Source organism: Saccostrea cucullata, unplaced genomic scaffold (assembly GCF_032062105.1).
Source record: "Saccostrea cucullata isolate Sc308-1 unplaced genomic scaffold, CSIRO_AGI_Scuc_v1 ctg2630, whole genome shotgun sequence".
Lineage (NCBI taxonomy): Eukaryota > Metazoa > Mollusca > Bivalvia > Ostreida > Ostreidae > Saccostrea > Saccostrea cuccullata.
In genome coordinates, this window is record NW_026935182.1 from 30,398 (window position 1) to 57,158 (window position 26,761).

The 26,761-nt window shown below is 33.0% G+C and overlaps 2 protein-coding genes across 3 annotated transcripts; one reads left to right on the plus strand and one right to left on the minus strand.

The window, feature by feature from the left end:
* Positions 1–1,474: 1,474 nt before the first annotated feature.
* LOC134242091 (uncharacterized) lies at positions 1,475–12,733 on the minus strand. Its single transcript, XM_062724110.1, has 9 exons — positions 12,308–12,733; positions 7,920–8,515; positions 7,662–7,783; positions 7,263–7,395; positions 6,552–6,707; positions 5,207–5,323; positions 4,724–4,944; positions 3,424–3,853; positions 1,475–2,637 (listed from the first exon to the last, which is right to left on the minus strand). Exons 1-9 carry the CDS (start codon positions 12,723–12,725, stop codon positions 2,620–2,622), a joined length of 2,211 nt encoding a protein of 736 aa, XP_062580094.1. The 5' UTR covers positions 12,726–12,733; the 3' UTR covers positions 1,475–2,619.
* Positions 12,734–12,921: 188 nt separating this feature from the next.
* Positions 12,922–25,930, plus strand: LOC134242092 (uncharacterized). 2 transcript variants are annotated; one of them, XM_062724112.1, is made up of 14 exons: positions 12,922–13,029; positions 13,195–13,333; positions 17,985–18,050; positions 19,350–19,436; positions 19,539–19,610; positions 20,629–20,733; positions 21,393–21,910; positions 22,061–22,308; positions 22,435–22,501; positions 22,664–22,741; positions 22,953–23,120; positions 23,224–23,305; positions 24,164–25,766; positions 25,897–25,930. In XM_062724112.1, exons 1-13 carry the CDS (start codon positions 12,922–12,924, stop codon positions 24,526–24,528), a joined length of 2,103 nt encoding a protein of 700 aa, XP_062580096.1. In that variant the 3' UTR covers positions 24,529–25,766; positions 25,897–25,930. The 2 variants fall into 2 exon arrangements, with proteins under 2 accessions (XP_062580096.1, XP_062580095.1); XM_062724111.1 differs by lacking the exon at positions 12,922–13,029 and having other exon boundaries at positions 13,090–13,333; positions 24,167–25,766.
* The last annotated feature ends 831 nt before the right edge of the window (positions 25,931–26,761 follow it).

Sequence of the window (26,761 nt, forward strand, 5' to 3'; positions counted from 1 at the left end):
ACAAAGAGACCTGCGAGGAACGTTCCTCTCCCAATTTCAAATGAAATCAATATCTACATGAATCTTAAACAAAGAGACCTGCGAGGAACGTTCCTCTCCCAATTTGAAGTGAACTCAATATCTACATGAATCTTTAACAAAAAGACCTGCGAGGAACGTTCCTCTCCCAATTTCAAGTGAAATCAATTTATACATGAATCTTAAACAAGGTGACCTGCGAGGAACGTTCCTCTCCCAATTTCAAGTGAACTCAATATATACATGAATCTTAAACAAAGAGACCTGCGAGGAACGTTCCTCTCCCAATTTGAAGTGAACTCAATATATACATGAATCTTTAACAAAAAGACCTGTGAGGAACGTTCCTCTCCCAATTTCAAGTGAACTCAATATATACATGAATCTTTAACAAATAAAAACCTGCGAGGAACGTTCCTCTCCCAATTTCAAGTGAACTCAATATGTACATGAATCTTTAACAAAAAGACCTGCGAGGAACGTTCCTCTAAAAAAATCTTTAAATATACAGGAATCTTAAACAAGGAAACCTGCGAGGAACGTTCCTCTCCCAATTTCAAATGAAATCAATTTACACATGAATCTTTAACAAATAAAAACCTGCGAGGAACGTTCCTCTCCCAATTTCAAATGAACTCAATATATACATGAATCTTTAACAAGGAGACCTGCGAGGAACGTTCCTCTCCCAATTTCAAATGAACTCAATTTATACATGAATCTTTAACAAAAAGACCTGCGAGGAACGTTCCTCTCCCAATTTCAAATGAACTCAATTTATACATGAATCTTAAACAAGGAAACCTGCGAGGAACGTTCCTCTCCCAATTTGAAGTGAACTCAATATATACATGAATCTTTAACAAAAAGACCTGCGAGGAACGTTCCTCTCCCAATTTCAAATGAAATCAATTTATACATGAATCTTTAACAAAAAGACCTGCGAGGAACGTTCCTCTCCCAATTTCAAATGAACTCAATTTATACATGAATCTTAAACAAGGAAACCTGCGAGGAACGTTCCTCTCCCAATTTGAAGTGAACTCAATATATACATGAATCTTTAACAAAAAGACCTGCGAGGAACGTTCCTCTCCCAATTTCAAATGAAATCAATTTATACATGAATCTTTAACAAATAAAAACCTGCGAGGAACGTTCCTCTCCCAATTTCAAATGAACTCAATTTATACATGAATCTTAAACAAGGAAACCTGCGAGGAACGTTCCTCTCCTAATTTGAAATGAACTCAAAAATACATGAATCCATAACAAAATACCTGCAGGAAACATTTCTCTCACAATTTCAAATGAACAGAATATATACATGCATCTTTAAAAAAAAAACCTGCGATGAACGTTCCTCTCCCAATTTCAAGCTAACTCTATACATGAATCTCTGACAAAAAGACTTGTAAGGAACGTTCCTCTCTTAACATATATATATGAATCTTGATCACACTGAGCTGTAAGGAATATCCCCCTCCTTTACAATTTTTTTTTCTTAAAACATGAAAAATAAACAAAAAAAGAATTTTTTTAAACACATATGACCGTTCACAGTAGCTCAGTCGGTAGAGCACTTGCTCCATGATCAGGAGGTCATGAATTTGAATGTTGGCTGCGAGCGACCTAAGTCGATAAAAAATGGGTAGCTACTGTTCCTTCACCATGCACTTGGCACTTTTAAGTAAAAGTTGCGGGTCCTTTGGATGAGACCTTTTGGAAGAAACTGAGGCCCCGTGTCAGTGGCAGGCGCTGTCATGATAAAAATCCTTCACTGCTCAATGGCCCTGAGTGCCAAGTAAAGGTAAAAATTTGAAGCCCTTCACCAGCATACAGTGACGTCTCCATATGAGTGAAAAATTCTAAGAGATGGAAGTTAAACAATATACAATCTTAATACATGAATCAAAGGATATGGATATCTTGATAAAATTGACGAGACAAGAATATCAGTGGTCTTGTTTAAAGTCATCATTTCCTAAGTTCTTTGGTTGATACAATGACTTTGTCAGAAAATACAATTTATCTTTGAGTCAAATGCTGACTGACTTTTTCATACCAATTGTAAGTAATAGTCCATTATTTATATACACTGAATTGAAGACAGATTTTCTGTTATTTCCTGATCATGACAAGGAGCACATGGCAGACGCAACTGGTCAGCAGGAGATGCTCACTCCTCCATGGCACCTGATCCCATCACCGACGTTTTGAGGTCCGTGTCTGCTCTGCTCCTATTTTGTATTGTTTTATGGACTTTGAAATTGAATACTGTTTGTTATCTCTATATCCTTCACCTCCCTATGCCATTCAGTGTAGTTTACATTTATGAATCCTAAACTGTTTGTACTTTTCTGGTTTTGATGTGTCCTAGTATCTAAAGTTGATTGAAAGATTTTGTAGAAGCATAAAGAATATGATGCTAAGGGTTATATTAACATTTACACATATACTTGAGCATTCCTTCTTTCACAGTATGTAACAAGTTGCAGTCCTGGTTGGAATGTGAACAAGATAAGAATTCTATGCAATGCAGAGGATTTTACTGGATTGTCCAGTTCACAATGTTGAAGGTGTGCATACATTTCTTCCCATTTACACACACAAGAGAACCTGAAAAATGAATTTACAAGTATTATATATGAAAGCACAGAAAAAAGTATACAGTTTATGTATATCATTGAGGGAGTAAAAAAAAATTGCAGTTACCCAAAAGCAAGTGTATTTACTGAAGCACAGTCAGTTTTTTTATAACGATATCAAAAATAAGACTTTTTTTAAAATCCTTAAGTGTAATCCTATTTCTGCACTACCTGAGTATGATTCCATATAAAAATGATTATCCAAGGCTTTATTGTCTTGAGAAGATTTCAAAAGATTTTTCCTATAAATTCCTTTGTACAACTTTGATTGTCCATTTTAGCCCCATCTTACCCCATGGTCATATGATTTAAACAAAATTGAATCTATACTACTTCAAGATGCTTCCATATGAGTATTATCCTTCTAAACAGAGGGGTTATTGAGAAGATATTTTAAACATACCACCAAATTTTCACTGTTCCTTAATTACCTCAACTTGAAAGAAAGCATGGTCGTTCATTTTTAGAAACTTGAACCCTCTTCACACAAGGATGGTTTGTGGCAAGTTTGTTTGAAATTGGCATAGTGGTTCTTGAGAAGAAGTCAAAAATGTGAAAATTTTACAGACAGATGGACAGACAGACATACTTCAGACAAAAATGTGATCAGAAAATCTCACTTGAGCTTTCAACTCAGGTTAGCTAAAATGTAGCAATCTGTTCAGCATTGAAAAGTTTAAATATAATGTTGAGAAGTAAGGGCACTGCCAATACACTACCCAGACATCTCAAAAATTCATAAAAAAAGTAAATTTACCTCTGGATTTTCATCTTCATTTGTAAGTATTCTCTGTAAATCTTCAGGAATTGCAGGGTGTTCATCAGAGTCAGAGTCCTCAATGGCATTTGAATTGTATTGTGGTATCTTTGGAAGATACCATATTGCCCCTTTTCTTGAATATCTACTGGGATTGCTTTTAGTTTCCTCCAAGAAAGCTACAAACTTTTCCCACCATGCACTCTCTGCTGTTGTCATCATCTTTGCCCATACATTTAAACTTTTCTTGACATTAGCCACATCAAGCTTCTCCAATGACGCCGTCAAGATATTGGGAACATTTGTTGGCAGCATTACCGTTCCATTTTCCCTTTCTTTGAAGAAGCTTCCCTGCAAGGACTTCCAGGAATGGTCCACATTTTTTCTGTAGCAGATGTGTACATCACCTGTCAACTCATTCAGTCGATACCTTATTAAACATAAAGAAGATATACATTAGCTCCTTTTGTCTTATTCTACTTTTGTTATGATTTTTTTTTCTTCTCTCCATATTGTATCTAGCAGACAAAAGAAAACATTTTTACTCCATAGTCATAATCTCTTAAGCATTAAAATATAAAGTGAAAAAGCTTAACTGCATGACTACATTTTGTAAATCTTTTTGTAAATATTGAGTTGAATCTTCTAACAGTGAATGACTCTTAGAAAAGTCAAACTAGAATCAATGTGATTGAATAATTCCTAATATTCTGATTGTGCCTAGTAGTACACTCCTCCCCACATCTTTCTTAATGTATTTTTTACCAAATGTATTCATTTAGTATGAAAATAATGGTTGCCCTTTTTCACTTTTTGTTACAGGACACCAGCAATCATCTTTCAAAGGACATTTAGTCCACTGTAAAATGTACTAGTGGTTCCGAGAACCCACGGGCCTTATAAGTCACTTGAGTATCACGTAATAACTTTCCAAGAATTGAATTTAGTTCATGTTTTAAACCAGAGGCTATGAAATTCTCAATTTATAAAGGCACCATTACTTATCTTAAGTATACGCATACTTCGGTTACTTAATTTTCAGAGGTAGATCAGAGTAACTAAGAGAAAATGCATTTCCACTTTACCAGTTGTGCACCCCTCCCTACAGGAACCACTAAACCTTGCATCACATGTAACAACAATATACCTAAACTTTTTTAGAACATGTGGGTACAAAAATACACAAAAAAGCAAATAGAGGGATACTGGTGAACATGAACGCCACACCACAAAATATCCCTTCCTGAGACCAGTGTCTATAAATATGTTCATATAATTTACTATCTAAAATATTACACACCTAAAGGTGTTGGTCCTTGTGTGGTATTTTACGCCTTTTAAGCAAGGAGATAACCACCCAGATATATCAAGACAACCTCTTAGTTCCTCTGCATTGTAGAGGATGTCACTCATCTCTGGTAGTGTTGCTGCATCTCTGTGTCTGAGATTATCAGCAATGACACTGAACATCTGGTCTATATCCTCATGCGTGTGGCCCACATGAAGAAAGGAAAGTTGGACCTGAATTATCAAAATAAATGAATAAAAGCACTTAAATCCTAGGATAAGCTTTTAACATCCCCCTTTAAATCCCTTTTTAAATATTTAATTTAAAATTTCAATAATTTAAATACCTTTATAAAATCAGATTGGTTACTTAAAATACACTAAATTGTTTTTTTTTTTTTTTACCATATTTCTGTATCTCTTCTTTTGCCCAAACTATAAATTTATAAAACTTAACAATTGTAATTTAGTCTGCAAAATGATTATAAGCAGGTACCTCATAAAAAATTCGACGCCTGACTAAAAGCTCCAAGAAAGACAGAACAAACTTATTCTTATTTTCTCTGAAGCAGTTGTCTGCCTGTAGGTAGAGGACAGGAGGCAATGATTTTCCCTGTCAACATAGAAATCATTTTGTTCAAATTCTCAAACTGGTAAATACACTGCAGCTGTGTGCAACTATCATTGTCCGACGTCCGGGCTATTAATTTTAGAGGTCAGACTAGCATCGTCCTTTGGGCTTAGCCTAGTAAATGTAAAATTATGTACTGTAGACGTACTTTTTTCCACAGGGTCATAATTTTGTGGAATCTCAATTTCTGTTAAATCCACGGGTAGGAAATTATGAGGATTACTTAGACTGTCAGAATATGTATTACTTTTATATTAAGTTTGCTTGGACAAAATGCTTTGGAAAATTTATGACTGTGTACATAGCGTAAATTTAATTAATACCACACAGAAAAAAGTACTTGTACAGTATTTGAATATTTTTGTCGACTTAATTGATGTATGAATAAACTTTGGTTTAAAATCATAATCTTTAATTTTTTTTAGTCTATATATATTGGGTGTTGACATCGCCAGTTGTTTTAGTGACAATAATAGTTGCTGAATCGCTGCATTTCATTTCCAGAAATATGCATAGCATTTCCGACATTTTAAAATTTTATTTCTAATATTTTTTTCCGACACAATTTTTTTTTTCATTTCCGGAATTTACCTGTGCTGCAATTCAATGTTTTCTCAGTAAAAGAAAATTGAATTTTAAAAGTATGTTATGCCAAAATATTAATAAAAAAAACATGTATACATATATGCACACATGTGGCACTAATTAAGTCAAGGTAAAAGAGTTTAATGGGCATAAAACTTTTTCACCATATCTAATGTGCACGAAATTAAATATCAGTGACAGCACCATTCTTATATCCAAGTCACTGATAGATTTACAAAGTTGGATTTCAATGATTTATTTATTATTTTTTCCTTTAAATTTTTCAGAAGTAAAGTTATCAAATTTTGTTACTAAAGGTACTACTTAAACATGTATTTAAAAATGTCCGAAATGAAAACAAAAATGTCGGAAATGAAAACTATAAAAAATGTCGGTAATGAAAAGTTGATAATTACCAGAAATTACAGAAAAGAAATGCAACTGATATAATAGGGAGAAGAACCTGGCAATAAAAATGCACAAACTATTATTTGTTTAATTATTTTCAACTTATCAGACTAGTATCTTTGTTATTGCCACTGGCCCAACCGGTTAGTAACTTATATTTTTTTAATTGCACACCCCTGCACTGTAAATTTTTGTAAGGAATATTTCTGTTTTCTACCTTTGAGTGGTTCCATAACACTTTCATCAAAACATTCAGTGTAAGATTGGAATCATGTTTGTACTGGTGCAGGTCTGTAAACAGATATTTTCTATTCAGGCCATGACTCAAAACTCCAGTAACATGCACATTCAATTGCCTTGTTGCTGCAAACTCCTATAATGAGAATTAAATATTATTACAGAGGGAAGGCAGTGAGACATAAAAAAGTAAAAAAAAAAAAATGATTTCATCTCTGTATTTCTTGAAATTTTATCACCATCACCTCACAATTACATCACATATTGCTCATCAAAATACAAGATCTTGACAATAAACATATTATCTTTATAAATAATACATGTACATGAAGAATTGTTTACAAAATGTAATATCAGATTTGTTTGTGTGTTTGTTGTTTTACGTTCATCTCAAGAATTCTTCACTCTTATGGAGAAGCTACAATTTGCCAGTGGAGAACTGCAAATTTTGACCTTCTATTGCGCTTGGGGCCATTGAGCAGGGAGGAATCTTTTTAGCTCCAGTACCTATTATTACATGGAATCTTGGTTTTTTTGGTTGCGGGAAAATTTGAATACTGATCCCGATCACAGAATAAAGAAGAAGAGAAACTGAGGAGGGTGGACAATTGAGAAATATTTTAATAATGGCCTAATATTTTTCCTATTCAATTGGTAAAGGTAAACCTAATAACAATGTGTTTATTTGTACCTTGCTTGGTCTTCCCTTAAAATGAGGAATATTTGTTTTGGACTGATCCATTCCATCGATTATGAGGCTTATGTATCTATCAGGTCTTCGTCTGCTTACTGTTTTTCGTCTGTAATATGCTGATTTCTCTTTCCTATAATATAATTATATGTCTTCATTAATTTGCAGATTCATGATAGCATATTTTATGTGCCCATATTTTGAGTTTTGCTATATAATATCAATTATGGTTACACCACAAATAACAACATCAATGTTGTATTGTTATTGTATTAATGGAAAACTGTGAAAATCATTTAATGCAATTTACTTATTTTTAGTAGAAAGATGCAGGGACCTATACACTAATTAAAGTATATAGGTTCCTGGAAGATATGATACTGTTTAATATTTATTTACATTTGTCTGTGCAGATGTTCTTGTTTCTTTAGAAAAATTTCCTTTTTTTTCTCTGGGTTTAATTGCTTGTGTAGTTCTCTGTCAAGCTTGTCACATGTAGTGCATCTTGTAAACAAGTTACTCTGTAATACATAATAGAAAGGTATTCATTGATATGAATTAACCAAACAAAATAACAGTTAATTAATGTTACACCAGAAAATGATGAACTTATAGACTCTAAAAGTATACAATTGCTTAAATAGGAAAATTTCTCACCTGTTTAATTTTCACATGCGGAAAGTGTTCATTCCAAATGTTGAGGAAAGTCTGAAAAGTAACACAAGCCATGTTCTCTTCCTCTGCATCCTTTTTATATCCAGCATAAATTTCATTTTTTCTTAAACCAAATGGCAGCCAAATTTCTTGGATGTGAGGTGGATTTTCTCCTCTCATTGCTGTATATTCTCCAAACCAATTGATGACATAAAGTCTTTTTTGTGATGTTGTCCTTCTTTCGTTAGAGAGTTGCACTTCACTTGTCAACCATGTTCTTCGTTCCTTGTAATAGATTGATTTCTTAATTCCATAAGCAATCAACCAACTCTTTAAGCAAACCTTGTGGCCTTTAAGAATGAATTTAAAGGTTCCCCTTTTTACACTCTGAAAGTCATCAAACTTTCTTTGAAACCATTTTGGCCTCTCTGTGGTATTCAGACTCCATAATGTTGAATGGCAATTTTCAATCAATTCTCTTGTGAAGAAGCTTTGCCTTGTACATTTCTTCGGACAAGTACATTGTTCTTGAGAGGCCTTTTTAATAGTGCTTTTGGAGATCTTCTTTTCCTGAAGTCGAGTTCTTGATGACAGAGCAACTGAAATATAATTAATTACTATGAATGCATAATACAATTAGGTATTGACTCATGCTGACAAACAAAATTGCCGATTCCAATACACCCATCCCCCACTACTATCCCCCACCCCGAGAATAATTAGTTTTATTTGTATTATACAGTACGGTATCAAATTAGTTTATTCATGTTATCAAGTTGTCTCATCATTGTCAACAACAATTTAAAGTCCCTGAAGTTATTTCTTAACCATGCAAGGAAAATTTGTTCGCCATTTGAAAAAACATTAGTGCCGAGAAATCCATGTCTTACTGAAATTCCAAGGATGACAAAGAATTGTACTGCATGATTAAGTATGTACATTTAATAACTCTGCAAATTCAGGGGAACACACACAGATCCGACATGAAAATTTCAATCAAGAAGAATCCTAGAGAAATTAAACAATGGAAACGAGAAAAAAATTATAAGTGGTGAGAAAATTTTTTGTGTAAGGGTGATTTTGACAGGATGGTCAGAGTACATAACATTAAACAAATAATTTTCTATTGTTTGAATTACTTTAACCCTTTTAATTTGTGAACTCTTTCAGCTATTAATTCATTTAACCTTATTGATTTTAAAGATACATAAACAGTAACCACATACTTATCTATAGAGCTAGAAATATTATTATGACTTTAAAAGGAATTTTAAAGATCGTCTTAGGATAAACATTACATTTCTTCCTCTTTTTCAATGATTTTTTAGTGTTGATTCACATTTTCAATAATAGCATCATAATATTCATCATAATATTCATATTAAGTAGCTAGTCAGGTCCAGGACAATCACTAGATTTAGCTACATAGGTAGAATTACCTACGTAGCTTTATTTACCTACCTCAAGTAGCTTTATTTATCTATTTGAAGGTAAGTTTTCAAAAGTTTTCTTTTTATTAAAAAGAGACAAAAAGTTGCAATGAAATAACTATTGATATTTATACTAGGGAGGCTTAAAAAACAATCAAAAGCAGAGATAGTTTATACATTGTTGCGTTTGAACAATTTAGAGCAAAACATGTAATTCCATTGTTCAGTTAGCTGTCCATGCGGTGAGGCATGACTGAGTATGAATACTTCACATTGTGCTGAATGATTTCCGACCTATTATCTTGTTAACCAATACTGGACTTCTTTGTCATTTCATCCAAGGGGTAACTGTTCTAACTGTCATACATAGCCCCAAAACTTTCAGAACTTTGATTGCAATTGCGCAGAAAAAGACATTTTTCCAAGAGGGATTTTTTCATGAGTTGTTTTCAGGTGAGTTCTAAGTTGAAAATGATCACTGCATCAAAATGATATTTTCTGTACACCCTGAGAAAAATGATTTTGAATAGAAATAAACCAGTTTGGTAGCTAAATAAAGCTACCTCAGGTAGGTAAATAAAGCTATGTAGGTAAATCAAGCTACTTAGCTAAATCTAGTGATTGTATCAGACCTGCTAGTGTCTCACATCTCACAATATGTCATAATACATGAAAGCAAGGATTTGTCTGAGCATAGGGAGTGAGTTTAGACAGGTGGCATGGGCATATAAGATTACTCAATATGTCACCATAGAATGTGTTAAATTATAGCTTGTCCGAGCTCAAGTCGTTAAGAATGGGATCTCTGCCTTCCAAAGTCGAGATCACCTATAAGCCCGGTGTTTTAAACAAACAGACATTACAAAGTGGAAGCATTGAACACATTTATCTCCGCTTACATAGATCTTATCTATTAATATGTGAATAAAAACATGAAAAACAATGCTGCACCTAACTTATAGACAGACCCAAGCTTTTCCTGTGATCAGAAGCCAGACGTTTACTAGATGTGGCAAAAAAAACCACTTACTTGTATCTATGAATAGCGAAAATGTATTACATAGACACAAAAAGTAGTAAAACGTGCCACTTCTCTCAATTTTTAATCAAATAAAGCGCATCCAAACGACCAATGTTGAAACTGAAGGAGCACTTCCGTCATAATGTCACACATGCGTATTTACAGTATATGGAATATTCCGAAGATTGAACCCGATTGCTATTATGCTTGTGACTCGTGAAAACGAATGCTTGGCCGTCTCTGCATCAGATATTCAACTTATTACTTATTGAAGTTCTATTAACGATAGTTTTACATGCTTAAAACGATTTTTACACCAAAATCCTAAAAGTATTGTCATTAAAAAAGATTTTTCAAAAAGTCATTTTTCAGCAATTTTAATTTGGTTTAAAAATGTGAAATTTTCCGGTTTGATGCCCGCTGCCCCACTTAATTTTTATCCCATATATTATTTAGGGAGAGACTGTTGGAAAATAACATGTTAATTTTAAAAAGAAATCTGTACATGCTGTACTTAGAATATCAAGCAGCAATTTATTTTTACTAAATGAAGTTAATAATTTTGAGCTCAATATGTTTAATTCGCCCTAGAAAGTAATATTAAGTGGATCAGCAGTTTAAAAAATAATTAAACCTTACGACAAGCATATTTTCTTTTTAATTCATATGTTAATTTTTTTTTTTTTTTGCTTTTAATTTTAGAAAGCTAGCATAAATTTCTGAATTGCATGGATTTCCACAATTTCACGAGGCAATGTCTATTTTTAGTAACCATCCTTTTAAAAGGAAGCCGGGTTGATCCCAAAATTTACACAGAACTGGAAAGGACAAATACTTAGCTAAGATTCTGAGAAGTTTCAACGAAATCTGTAGGTCTGTTATTTCCATTGCATGGTAACGGATCTTATAGCTACATGTACCTTAAACTTTTATTTGACATGTGTGTATTTTATTTTAATTCAAAGAAACGAATGCACACTTTTTTAAAATGGGGAGAACTCCAAGAGACCAAGAAAAATGAACTTTTTCTCCTAATTCCAAATGTGTGAATGTTGTGCTTCTGTGGGCAATAAACTACCAAGTAAATGATACAGCCCCCCCCCCTGGCCTCTGAATATAATTTGTAGTGTCCATGCATGTTTTGCAATGTAAACCCAAAACATGTATGTATCATAAGGTAAAATAAGAAGTGCACAATGGAAATATCTATGTAATAAAGATTCTGTGAAAGTCTCATCAAAATTCCTTAAATGGTACGATTGGAGTTGTGGATAAGATATTGGTACTCCAAAGCGTAACAGATGGAAGGACGGACATACATCGCAATTACTATATAATCCTCCCGCTCGTCAAGGGGGTGATTATTTAGGTATAATTTTATGCAAAATTTATGGATTAACTTTTTTAAGAAATGGAGAAGCACTCGCATTGTATAAAAGTGCAATAAATCATAGGCGTTGGAACTGAAGGGGGGGGGGGGGCTTCCCCCCTTTTTTGCATATCCATACATAATATAGGCATTGAAAATCGGGGTTTACATTTTTTTGTTGGATTAGCAATCCCCCCCCTCACATTTTCAATTTGCCTGCCCCCACTTTCGATTGGCTTCCGACGCCTAAGTATGTAAATGGAGAAAAGAAATCTTTATGATAAATATCCTCTTTCATTTGTGTATAACATTTCATTTTCAAAGGCAAATAACTTCAACTTCATGACATTGTGGAGAATTTACAAGTATACCACTATAGACTAAATTTGCTCGTCATGTTCACAAATCTTTAAAATATAAGAGTAACATGTATGAACTTCTTTTACTTGAAAATTATAAAGTTAAGTGATATGTTGTTAGCAGAAATCATAATAATTTAAATTCTTAAGAAAACAAAGCAAATTAATTTGATCATACACATGTACAATGAAGTGAAAGTAAGTAAACATACCTTTATTTTTCTTAGGAGTATTGCTCATTAAAGGCTCAATGAAATGTAAATATCCAAATGGCTCTGAATCCGTGGAACACCCACTTGTTTGTAAATCGGATGATATAAGAGAAAGTTCTTTACTTATCTCACTTGATTGTTCATACAAATCTTCTTCCCGTATATCAAATGCTTGAACAGGGGGCGGCGTGTCATCACAGAATGAAAATACATCACGGTAAGCACGACTTGTAGAAAAATCAGATTCTTCGAATTTGGACAACTCTTGAATTGATTCTGTTAAACAGTTAGTACGGCTACTGTGACCTAACGATGATTCATATTCCTGTGATTCAATAATAGAGTGTTCAGAAATAATACTGTCATCCATTTCACTCAGAATATCATAATTGAATAATGAAATAATAGCATATTGCATTTATAAAGTGCTAGGTCCCAATTCATTTCCACTTTTACTAAGAATGAGCACCTTCTGCAGTTCCATGCATTCGGTTAAGAGATGTCAATCAGACTGGTAATACTGATAAGATTAATAGAGGCGTGTTTTCAGTATGCATGCAACTTCAGACCCGTGTCTGTAGCACATGTGATCCATGCCTCTTACAAGGTGCAATATGTGGTCCATTTCAAAGTCACAAAATGCAGTATTTATGAAACAGAAAGGCAGCATAGTTGGAAAAGTGTGGGATATTGCAGCCGCCAACAACAAAGGATGCATCAAGGTATGATAGTCTAAATACGTATTTAAAATAATTTTTTGTGACTTATACATCTCCTTTAACAGAATTTATTCTAAAGGGTAAAATATCCTAGTGAGTTCAATTAGTATGGTACAAAAAAAATCAGGAAAATATTTAGGAACTCATTCATTTTTTCTTTTTTTTTAGATAATGATGAATGGCTTTGACAAAATTGTGCGTCTTGAGGAGTTCAATGCAGAAGACAATGAATACTCAAGCTTATTTGCTGGACATCTTAGCAGTAGAAATTCATTTGTGGAGAGATGGAGGACCTTAAAAGAATCAGGTATGATTTGATATTGACAATTTGCTTGCATCAATTTTGCAAATACACAGTTGATAAATGTAGTATTTTAAAAATATTACTTGGACATATATATAAGTAGAATGAACATGCATGTCCATCCAAATTTAAAGAATCAAACGAAAAAATGTTTCTTGTATGGGGGAAAAAATCAGAATTTATTTTGGAGTTAAAGGATAGCAGCCTAATACTGTGTAAGATGCATTTAGATTTTTGTACAGATTTTGTACATACATTTCATCTACTTTTGTAAGCATGAGTTTGAAATTGCATGTGGAGTGGGATGGGAATGGGGGGTTTTGGCAGTGAATAAAAAATGGTATGATAGAATATTGAACACTTTTCTGCATAATACATTTATTGAAGTGAAATATTCCATGGCTAAACTGTTCGGTCAACATTTTTAGATGTGTTTAAAAAATATAACATATACATGTATTACATCTAATAAAAACAATATTTAAAAAAAACTCTTTGAAATGTTAGATTTTGTGGACAAGATGCTTGAAAAGTTGATTTCTATTTAAAATGCCTTGACTCATTAGAAATATCCCCAAAAACTCTGTCTCAGGAAGGGGGACCCCTCCCACTGCCCACCACCTACACCAAAATCTGGATTGACATTATACCATCACTGTATAACCTGACAATCCTCACCATGTATCAGAAGTCAAAATGAATGGCTACAGTACTAATTAAACAATGCTTAAATACCTGTAAAAAAAATCTTAACTGATTAAATTTGTTTTTTTTCAAATATCTCAGTTATATCCAACAAACTACATCAAAACCACAAACTGCCTTGATTTGTTCATATCTTCAGGCCATTAACTTTTTGTTATATATTTTATGCAAAATTTCAGGTTATATCTCTTAATCCTATCACACACTCCAATTAACTCATCTATCTATTACCATGATTACTGCAGTGATAATAATTATATCTAGCGTTTATCCCATTCACCATTAACTTGGCATTAAATCCCATCTTCTTAAAACTTTATCAGGTTGAATTTATAGATCACAACAAATCAATCAAATCAATCTAACATCTGTATAAATTACAGCTAAATAGACATACCATTAATTACCTCAATTACAGTTAGGCCCTCAATGCATATTTGAACAACATTTAACTCTTCATCAACTCAGAAACAAACAATTCACTGATATGATAAAGATCAGAAGCAGAAGAGAAGGCCGACAAGACCTGATTACCCTGTGGCAAACAAAAACTGGGAAAAACAATAATCCTTCATGATTTGGGTTGTACGTTAGATCATTTTGGAAATGCAATCATAAAACTAAAACACATTTTATGAAAATGTAATGGGGGGGGGGGATCATAAGATTAATTAGTCTAATTCTTTTATCCTTTAGATTCAGAGGATATTACTAAGCAAAAATGAATGAAAGTCACCTTGCAATAAGCATCATCATTAAATCAAGCTAGCATAGGTTAAAACAGGTTTACTATTAAGCATTAGTTCTTTATATAAGCTAGGGTTTGTGATTGCTGTAAGCATAATTTACTGTCAAAATGTCAATGCAATACATGTACATGTCAATGTCTTATTGCAGGCCGAGCCTGAGTCAGGGCTTGTGGTAATTAAGTCTAAGATTGTAGTTAGAGGACAAGATTTTAGACAAAACCATTTAATTATTGTCAAATTGCTAGTTATCTGCATCTCTGATGCCTGGGTTTCTGATTCATACAGAATTGGGTGGAAAAAATTTCAAGTCATATTACTATCAACTGAACAGAAAAATAGTTTATGCAGACTTCAAAGGCCTTGCAGATTTTATTGCAATTATGGTGGAGATGACTTTGCACGATGTTGATATAATTCCTACACAGGAGTTATTTCTTAAAAGAGAACAGAATAATACATGATGTGCAGCTAGCACATGGAAATATCTAGAGAAGATTTGCAGAAGAAATTCAAAGATAATGTCCCCCCCCCCCCCCCAAAAAAAAGATAGTAAATATATCTATATTACCTATATTTCAATAAATACTTTATAAATGTACAAAAATTTATTTAACTTTTTTGCTTAAAATAATGTAAGATCACATCATATCATGCAGCCATATATGATAAGAGTGATGATCTCAGCTTGCTTGTGAAATGAAATTAACATGTGCAGATCCAAAGGTCAATTTTCTCTGAGTTAACATTAATTTGATAAAACAGAGATTGAAACAGCTCTGCCTGATCAATACCATTCATATTTCATCCTTGCTTTGCAAGATACTTGACATTGTAAGTTATGGTTTCTTTAAAGACTTGCAAGGCATAACACATTATGTAGTGACTCGGAGGAATACTGGCCAATACAGAGTTCACACTCTGATAGCTATAGGAAATGATTGTTAGTTATATCCCCATTGCTAATCTTCAAATTGATTAGATGATACCGTATTATTTTCCACATAGAGAGTTCGATCTGATAGGACACTGTAGGAATAATGAACATCATACTAAAAATTAAAGTAAAAGGCTTCAAAAAATAATAATGATAGTTAAGGAGGAATACCACACCAAATTCTTATTTATAGATCTCGATCCAAGTCAACCTTTTTAAACAATGGTTTCAGTATTGAAAGGTCAACATTAGCTTTTGATGATTTTTTTTTTTTATTTTGTCAAGGAAAATTTAAAAAAATCATTTACATCCAATTTACATGATTTAGAAGCTTTCTTGAAAAACTTTTGCTATAAATGAATGCATCACATGAATACCTAATAAATATGTAAAGAAAAGCCATATAGATCTTAATTCATAATATAAATTTTAAAAATATATATGAAAATTAAGCTCTTATAATTTGTGAATGTTTTTTTTTAACGTGTGGTTAAAATATTATTAAAACCAGTCACAACTGGAGAGAACATGTTCGTTAATCATATTTATAAAAGAAATTGAAGCGAATTATAGTCAATTTTTAGTGAAATTATTATTTTTTTTTAATTTTGACCAATCCGGTGTCATATAGTGAGACTTCCCCCATAGTGAGGCTTCCCCCGGAACGCTAGCTATATAGTATCTATCTCTAATTTTACACATTGTTTAAACGAGGTTTTTGAGCCATATTGTAAACATAATATTTGTAATAAACAAAACATAAGGAACTAGAAAACTGACCAGTCAGCAAGGGCCCCGCCATGGGGTAGAATTAAAAGGGTGCAGCTTACAGAATGATTAATAAATGTACAAAGAATAAGCAACAGCAACTGTATTCTTAAAATTTCAACATAATTCCTGAATATTCAAAAACCTGAAAATAATATTCTTGTATTTACATAAGGCAGTAAAGAACAACTTAACATTGAATTTATTTTTAAACAATTATGAATCTTGTGTTATATAAAATGCCAGCCTTCAATGAATGCAAATATCATGAAGGCTTGACCTTAACTTCAAACAAACAGCAGTCGCAGACAAAGGTGTTCATTAATCTTAAAGTGACAGATAAAGAAAAGCCTACTAAATTTTCTGCAGCAAGCTAGATAATTAATCCCAAGGGATTAATTGTACCTCTCTCATCATTTTCTTCTAAAGTTACAATAAGAACTTTTTCAGTATTAATGATAGACTGGGGTTTTTATACAACTACATTGAAAATTAAAAACATTCTTGAATTAATATATCTTTTTTTTAAAAAAAAGTAAAAAAGTGAGAAAAAAAAGTACCCTGGTAAATTAAGGTGTGAGTTTAGGCGATGTCAAGGTAGCCAGTTAGAATATCTGATGCGCACTTCGCCTAGGGAGTTTTTTAAATTTTTTTAAGAATTGTAAGCCACAAAATAACAGTAATCTTAGTGTAGAAGATTTTTTTGATCACTTAAGAAATCTAGGTGTCTGTAAAGATGTTACAAATAGTGATTTTTTGAATACAGAATATGATATGAATGCTGTATTTGATGAACTAGATGTCAATATAACTGTTAAAGAAGTTGTAGATGTTAAATTATAAACAGTTTAAAAAGCAGAAAATCACCAGGAAAAGATAATTTAATAAATGAATATTTTAAATATATGTGTGAAGACTTAAGTCCACTTTTAACGAGAATATTCAATGTTATATTTGAAACAGGTAATATTCCCCTCACATGGTGTGAAGTTGAAATAGTACCTATTCTTAAAAAAGCTGATCCAGATGTAACAGCTAAATAACTATAGGGGCATTACCCTCACTAAATAGCCATATCCCCCCCGGGGAAGACTCACTATATAGCCAGATTTCTGGGGGGGGGAAGTCTCACTGTGGCGGAAGTCTCACTAAATGACACCGGATCAAAATTAATCTGATCCCAACCATAATTGTAAAGTTTTTGGAAATAAATAACATTTCCCCAAGAATACAAGTCTGATTAGATGCGATAAGGGTTAAAAATTATTGAACCTGACAATAAAATAGATTTCTTCACTGTAAATACATGTAGAGGCATTAAATTAACATTTTATTCATTTTGATCTAAGTATTTAATTATAAGATTAGTTAAGTGATCATTTTTAAGACTGGAGATTACTGAGTACATTATGTACGATATGTACACACACACACACACACACACACACACACACATATATATATATATATATATATATGCAAAATTTTTCTATTTCAGGGCAAACCAAAACAACATCAACAGTAAAAGGGACTTACTCTACGATTGATCCATTTGAATTCAAAGGTATTTAATTTTTTTTGTTAAAAAATTTATGATTTTACTCCTATAACAGCTTAAAAAAAAAACAAGAAATATAAACTGATGCAAAAATGTTACTATCTTAAGGTTCTTGTATTTCTTTCCTTTGCTTTTCTGTTTATGAAAGAAATATCATGCAGTCAGGAAAACCTTCAATAATTTACTGATGCAATTAAAACAAGAGGCCCATGGGCCACATCGCTCACCTGAGAAGCTTTGACAATTCTGTCCTTTACTAGATTTACCCCTTGTAATACATATTGTGACCCCACCCTACCCCACTGATCATAATTTAGACAATTTGAAATCTACACTACCCCAGGATGCTTCCATATAAGTTTCAGCTTTTCTGGCCTAGTTGCTATTAAGAAGAAGATTTTCAAAGATTTTTCCAATATATTTCTATGTAAAACTTTGATTCCCCATTGTGGCCCCGCCCAATCCCCGGGGGGTCATGATTTGAACAATTTAGAATCTACACTACCCTACGATGTTTCCACATAAGTTTCAGCTTTTCTGGCACAGTGGTTCTTGAGAGGAAGATTTTCAAAGATTTTTCCAATATATTTCTATGTAAAACTTTGATTCCCCATTGTGGCCCCGCCCAATCCCCGGGGATTATGATTTGAACAATTTAGAATCTACATTACCCCAGGATGCTTCCACACAAGTTTCAACCTATCTGGCCCAGTGGTTCTTGAGAAGAAGATCTTTAAATGACCCCACCCTATTTTTGTCTTTTCTTGATTATCTCCCTTTGCGAGGGGATATGTCCCTTCATTTTAACAATTTAAATTCCCCTTTACCCAAGGATGCTTTGTATCAAGTTTGGTCAAAATTGGCCCAGTGGTTCTTGAGAAGAAGTCGAAAATGTGAAAAGTTTACGGACGGACGGACAGACGGACGGACGACGGACACAATGTGATCAGAAAAGCTCACTTGAGCCTTCGGCTCAGGTGAGCTAAAAATGACCCACATTGGATTAAAAAAGTTAAGATACAAAAAAATCCATGTATATGTAAATATTAAACAATTTAAGGTTAACAAATATAAATTAAAATTGGAATAAAATTTTTTGCTAAGATAATAATTAACTTGTCATTTTTTTGGTCTCAACAATGGTTAAAAAATGCTGGTAAGTTGAGAATATGCAGTACATGACTATTTACATGTACTATCATGATGAATTTTTGCAAACCTTTTAAAGAAAAGTTTATAATGACTTGTTTAAATTTCCTGTTTAATTCATTGAATAAAAAAAATCACTTAATTATTACTCCTTAGATGATGCAGCATCTGATAAACTAAGTGATGTGGCTACACAGAATTTAGTACCAGTACACGTAGAAGTACACAGACCATCTATCGCAGGTGCTTCTGCCTTTTTGATTTTTCACAGTAAATTAATTAAAGCTTTTAATGATAAATTACAAAAATATATACATAACATTATATTAATTGTTTTTTTTATAGATTGCTCTGAAGTGGGTGATATTTCTCCGGTAATAGCAGAACCAGTAGAAGTCTGTGAAGATGAGTTAAATGGTATGAAGTTTATTCTTAATGTCTAATCACTTAATTACTACATTGCTCATGATATGTTATGCCCTTTTGGACTTGGTAAAATTCCAATTTGGGGAAAGGGGGCATAAATGTTTTACAAACAGCTCTTGGTCAAACATGTTTTATCATAATTATTTTTGTAAGTCAAAATGTAAACTTAAAAGGCAATTCGAAATACCCTAAATGATTATAAATATGGAAGCTTTGGAATAGAAAAAATGCCTTAGGTACAATCATAGAGTGACTAATTTTTACCCAAAATGCAGCCAGAATGCAGGATTTTGCATCTCTATTCTCTATTCCCCCTCCAACACCTATTCCCCTCATCGCTTCGTGACTAGGCCTGCTAGACAACTACAGGTAATAGATGAACAGGGCTAGTAGAAATTAGACAACTATATGGTTTTAAAGTTAGTGTCAATCCCTGTAAACTATTAAATAAAAAACCAATTTCTATTTTTTCCTAGTCACAGTCCTCAGGAGAGCGATGTGGCCCATGAGCCTCTTGTTTGGTTTCATCATCTCTCTTTAATTCATTTAATAATTTGATGGGAAATTTACTAAATTAAGTTAGTAATCTACCAAGAAATGTCAACAAGAATATATGAAATTCTTTTTATCAGTTTTTGATCTCAATATTGAGTACTAATGAGTGGTGATATCAGGTTTATTAAATAACAGTGGAATTCGAAACCGCTTTGTACATGAAAGGATCATAAGACTCCTTACTTTGTGATCAGATGCTATATATAGATACATGTAATTTCTATAGGTGGTTCATGACTAAAGGAACTGTGACTATCCCAAAGTCAGTCAGCAAATTTTACGGTTACTACAAAAGAACTTAAGAGTATAATATCATTGTTCTTGATTTCTGTGAACTTATTGAGAAGTTTGGAAATAAAGATTCATTGCTTAATATAATAGCAATATCTTTATGTGTATACAATATCATAAAGATTTGTTAGCTTAAATAAAATTAAAAATTTGGTAATTTCAGTATCACCAGAAATAAGCCGTAGTGAAAATGAGAGTACCAGCTTATCAGGGAAATCTCATACAGAAAATGGAATTCTTGTGGAGGCCATTCAAAAGAAACTTAAAGGTGAGAATCAGACCAATTTAATCTTACACTTCATCTGCTGATTGAATCTTTGTGCATACTTTATCACTTTACAAATTATTTATTATCTTTTTAGAAATATATAATTTTTTCCTACCTTGTTAAGAAAGTTATGAAAAAAAAAATAACTGGTTTTCAACAACGTTTTTATTGAGCCCTAACTTAGCCACTGCACAGAAAGTATTTTCATTTAAACTTATACATATTCAAAGTCAAATTGAGGCTCATATCTAATTTCTCAATGCCGATTTTTTCAAATACCATTTTTTTACATACATTTTCCTTACATCACTAAAAGTTTGGGGGGCCAACCAACATTTCAATGAACATTGTCTATAGTATATGTATATTGGGGAAAAGGGGGGGGGGCAAAGAAATTAGTATTTACCGGTAAAACTGCAAATGGTTTCATTTACTGTATATTGAATGAAGAAAACTATTTTTGTGTAATGTCACAGCATAGGTCACAGTAAATTTTCATGTATAAATTAGACCATGTCATCTTATTTTTAGCCTTATCAATGCTTCATATGAGGTGGGTTTTTTTTAAATATCTTAATCTGAAAAACAGCAATAAAATGTTGATACATGTAACTTATGTTGAAAATATAATGACATCTATACATTTATTCTTTTGCTAGGCTACATGGTACTCCCTGTGTCAGAGCTACGACAACCGTCTTTCATCAACTTGTTAAGAGAACCAGATCGTAAGCATGTAAAGGAACTAGAGAAAGAATTCCAAGAAAGACCAGGGAATTACTTTCAGCTGATGGTTGTTAATGCTTGCGGTGACCTAAAGGAGGACAATTTTGAGTCATGCACTCTTGAGGTGATAGGGGGAAATCACTCCAGAGAGGCTCTTCAAAACATAATATGTAAAGCCCCCAATCCATCTTTGTTTGAGAAGAGAATGTGCATCGTCTACACAAATTTAAACCCTGATGAGGCCAAGTATGTTGCCAATCAGCATAACCAGGTCAGAAAGTTTGGTACTGACCTTGACCTGATAGACAGAGCTGGCTGTTTCAGGTATGCTCTGTTTGAAAAAGCTGGCTATACAGATGTCAAGGACACAGTTACTGAAAAGACCCCGGAACAAAAGGACACCATTCAAAAATGGAAGGAGGGGCTACAGCTATGTGTCGGAGCAGTCAGTGTAAGTTAATCCTTTCACTTTGTTTGATTGCACAATAATGATATGTACTTATCATGCTTATGGCCAACAAAGAGTTTACTTATGTAATGTAGGTGCATTGATCAATATATTCATAAATAATTCTATGATATGTCAATATTTTCTTTATAGAGAAAAACTCTTAACAACCGATTCAGGTTTGAAATAAAGTTAGCACAACTTGACACGGAAATTTGGAAAGAATTTCTTGAGTTTCATAAGAAATTGAAAAAGGAAGTAAAGAAAGAGAAGATCAGTGGGCGACTATTAAAGCCATTAAATGGAATTCCATCAGGGGACTTGCTTAAATTCTTGAAAGAGTACAATGCAGAAACAATTAACTTCAAGCAACTGATCTCTCTCTGCATGGAGTCAAAATCGTAAGTACATATATTCATTTTATTGAACAAACCATATTTAATTTGATTTTTATTTTACTTTTAGATTGATTTTTTATTGTTATTAATTGTATCAATATATTTTTTTATTTTTAAAATTGTTAACAGCAATGAAGCTAACAAAAAGGATGAAAGGTCTGAACAAGGGACATTGTTATCAAGCTCTGAAGTAGAGGTATTCAACATACAATACACATTAAATGTAACAAATCATTTTAAAGTTTTGATTGGACAACATATATTGCTTTCTAGTTTTGTCATTAATGTAAAGAAGTTTTAAATAGAAAATTATGAAGCATAGCATTTACACTTTGGTATATCAACAAAATATTTTCAGACCTCTGTTGAGCCAATGAATGATGGAGTAGAGGAAGAGGAGGCTATGGATTACACCAAAGTTATTGAGGCATTGAAGGTAAAAAAAATCAATGTGCAAATTAAAGTTTTGGCCTATTTAAAGAAATTCCTTTATTTCTAAAATGGAGTTGTGAAAAAATTTGGAAATTTTGTAAATAAAGCATGTAAAGTAAGAGGCATTAGAATGAGTAAAAAATAAATGCAAAAATGTTTCTAAAAATAAAATGAAAAAAAACCTCTATATATTTATATATATCTTACTGTTTCAGAGAACAGCAGCTAAAGAGAAAAAGATCAATGGCGAACTGAAGCGGGAGAATGCCGAATTAAAAGAGGCATTAGAAACATCAAAAAAGGAAAAAGCGGATATTAAAAAAGATCTTGCACAAAGATTGCTTACTGAGAAGAAAATGAATGATGAAATTCAGCAATTAAAGGTAATTTCTGCTGATGATACTTTAATATGATATCTGTACAGTGAAAAGTTGGCAAGAAATGTAGAAAACAAATGTCAAGACTTCATGCTTTATAAATTTACAGGAAAAGCTTAATCAAGTAACGAAAGAATGTAGGATTTTGAGGGAAAAACAAGGCAAGATTACTAAAAGGAAAATCACATCAGGTTAGATTACTACTTTTCATATTTTCAGCTTACCTCATTTATAAGCTTAATAAAGCTGAAAGCTTATTTGAGCTTTTCTGATTACCTGTCATCTGTCGTTTATCCGTTTGTCTCTCTGTCTGTAATTTTTTTCACTTTTTCCAATTTTGAAAGATCATTGAACCACTTTTAACCCAAATTAGAACAGAGCATCTTAGGTGAAGGAAAATTTAAATTGTTAAAATAAAAGATCCCCTTCTGACGAAATCTAATTAAAAAAATTTTAGACATAAGTAGGGTTTGGGTCCTCAAATTTTTTTTTCTCAAGAACCATTCTAAAATTAAAAAAGCATACATTCTAAAATATTTAAATCATGGCCCTAAGGGTAAGATTATGCAGGCCTAAAAAGAGAATTCAAAGGGGAATATAATTTATAAAGACATTGTTTTTTAAAATGGTCCTCTTGTTACTCTTATTGAAGCTCATGAGGTAATATGCACCCTAAATTGTTCAAAATGTGACAAATGTGACCCCCAAGTCAATATAGTCAAAATAGGGAATACAAGTTTAACATTCAAACATAAGGGGAAGACTGGGTCAGGAAAGATGAACCTTCCTGGGGTAGTGTAGATTCTGAATTGCACAAAGCATGGCTCCTGGGCATCATGTTTTACATTTAAATATAACCCCACCCCCCAAAAAATGTTAAAAATTTCAATAATAACTGTGTCAGAAAAACTTAAATCAAAGCTTTTGAAGTAGTGCAGATTCTATATTGTTCAGCAAATGATCTCCGACAGGTTTGGACAATAATAAGGAATTCAAGTTTTTTTTTTTATTAAAGAATGCCTTATATTGTATTTTTTTCATTTAAAAAGCAGTGGATGTCATAGAAGACACTTTACCAGTGATGAAAAAACCAGCCACTGATGAATGGAGTTTTAAGGAGGGACAGGAGGACCTAGAAGTAGGCAGGGTTGTGGCCATTACACCAATTCGCCAAAAAGATGTTGTGGATGGAGAACCATGGTTGGCCTTGACAAATGAAGTTGCCAAAGCAAAGATCAAAGTGTCATGGCTGCAAGGGAGCTACAACACCAGTTGGATACCCAATCCAGACTTTGAAGGATGTGCTCCAGATAGCATCCCTAGGAATAGGGTGGCATGTAGCTTTAAGTTTATCGGCGATAAAATCTTACCTGGCTACATTGTAGATAAGCTAAAGAAGATATTTAAAAATTAAGACATAAGAAAACCTATGCAAATAAGCCACAAATAAGTAGTGACAATAGTATTGGGTACATCAGTATGGGTTTTCACTACCATTAGAACTAGTTTCATTATGACATGCCAGTGCAATCTGTATAGTGTGTTTTATTAACTTGTATTTTGTAATCTAACATTTCTTGCACTAATTTACAATACCATTTGCTTATAGCTTTGAGAAGAACGAACAATGTTTTATACAAACAATTACTGGATTGACATCCATGTGAAGTATTTAAAGTCCATCTTATAAATGAATTGTACTTTGTATATGTCATGCAAAGAAATGAAATTTGATGAATAACACATTCAATGTCAATTTGTCATATTTATTTTTTGTTATTTGTGTTTATCCATTAATGCATTTGAAATTGGGAGAGGAACGTTCCTCTCAAGATTTTTTTGTTACAGATTCATGCATTTATTGAGTTCACTTAAAATTGGGAGAGGAACGTTCCTCGCAGGTTTTTTTGTTAAAGATTCATGTATATATTGAGTTCACTTCAAATTGGGAGAGGAACGTTCCTCGCAGGTTTCCTTGTTTAAGATTCATGTATAAATTGAGTTCATTTGAAATTGGGAGAGGAACGTTCCTCGCAGGTCTTTTTGTTAAAGATTCATGTATATATTGAGTTCACTTCAAATTGGGAGAGGAACGTTCCTCGCAGGTTTCCTTGTTTAAGATTCATGTATAAATTGAGTTCATTTGAAATTGGGAGAGGAACGTTCCTCGCAGGTCTTTTTGCTAAAGATTCATGTATATATTGAGTTCACTTCAAATTGGGAGAGGAACGTTCCTCGCAGGTTTTTATTTGTTAAAGATTCATGTATATATTGAGTTCACTTGAAATTGGGAGAGGAACGTTCCTCGCAGGTTTCCTTGTTTAAGATTCATGTATAAATTGATTTCATTTGAAATTGGGAGAGGAACGTTCCTCGCAGGTTTTTATTTGTTAAAGATTCATGTATATATTGAGTTCATTTGAAATTGGGAGAGGAACGTTCCTCGCAGGTCTCCTTGTTAAAGATTCATGTATATATTGAGTTCACTTCAAATTGGGAGAGGAACGTTCCTCACAGGTTTTTTGTTAAAGATTCATGTATATATTGCGTTCACTTCAAATTGGGAGAGGAACGTTCCTCGCAGGTCTCTTTGTTTAAGATTCATGTAAATATTGAGTTCACTTCAAATTGGGAGAGGAACGTTCCTCGCAGGTTTTTACTTGTTAAAGATTCATGTATATATTGAGTTCACTTGAAATTGGAAGAGGAACGTTCCTCGCAGGTCTCTTTGTCTAAGATTCATGTATATTTAAAGATTTTTTGAGAGGAACGTTCCTCACAGGTCTCTTTGTTAAATAATAAAGGATCCAAAAGTTTGAATTTTTAGGGTTTTCTATTGCAAAAAAGACTGGAGGAGCTGCATTTAATGATATTGTAGCCTAAAATGGCTTCAGATTTGAAATAATGGGTTTAAAAAAAGGAATTTTGATTTTCCTTTTTTGATTTGGATTGTGTTTTGTAGAGTACCAGGTTTTGTGTTTTGTAGGGTATTTGTAGATGACCTGGTTTTTTTGTTTTAGTGTGTTTGTAGATGACCTGGTTTTGCGTTTTGTAGGGTACCTGTAGAGGACTGGGTTTTGTGTTTTGTAGGGTACTTGTAGAGGACCGGGTTTTGTGTTTTGTAGGGTATTTGTAGATGACCTTGGTTTGTGTTTTGTAGGGTATTTGTAGATGACCTGGGTTTGTGTTTTGTAGGGTATTTGTAGATGACCTGGGTTTGTGTTTTGTAGGATGTTTGTAGATGACCTGGGTTTGTGTTTTGTAGGATGTTTGTAGATGACCTGGGTTTGTGTTTTGTAGGATGTTTGTAGATGACCTGGGTTTGTGTTTTGTAGGGTATTTGTAGATGAACTGGGTTTGTGTTTTGAGTGTGTTTGTAGATGATCCTGGGCTTGTGTATTGTAGGGTATTTGTAGATTACCTGGGCTTCTGTATTGTAGGGTATTTGTAGATGACCTGGTTTTGTGTTTTGTAGGATGTTTGTAGATGACCTGGGTTTGTGTATTATAGGGTATTTGTAGATTACCTGGTTTTGTGTTTTGTAGGGTATTTGTAGAGTACATGGTTTTATGTTCTGTAGGATATTTGTAGATAACTTGACTCTGTGTTTTGTAGGGTGTTTGTATATGACCTGGTTTTTGTTTTGT

Coding starts and splice junctions, on each gene's coding strand:
- LOC134242091 (XM_062724110.1), bottom strand. CDS start 12,725: ATGCAATATGCTATTATTTCATTATTCAATTATGATATTCTGAGTGAA. Junction 8,516..12,307: donor TACTCCTAAGAAAAATAAAG/GTATGTTTACTT, acceptor ATTATATTTCAG/TTGCTCTGTCATCAAGAACT. Junction 5,324..6,551: donor TGTTATGGAACCACTCAAAG/GTAGAAAACAGA, acceptor CTATGTTGACAG/GGAAAATCATTGCCTCCTGT.
- LOC134242092 (XM_062724112.1), top strand. CDS start 12,922: ATGTGGTCCATTTCAAAGTCACAAAATGCAGTATTTATGAAACAGAAA. Junction 19,611..20,628: donor CTGTGAAGATGAGTTAAATG/GTATGAAGTTTA, acceptor TGGTAATTTCAG/TATCACCAGAAATAAGCCGT. Junction 22,742..22,952: donor AAGTTATTGAGGCATTGAAG/GTAAAAAAAATC, acceptor TTACTGTTTCAG/AGAACAGCAGCTAAAGAGAA.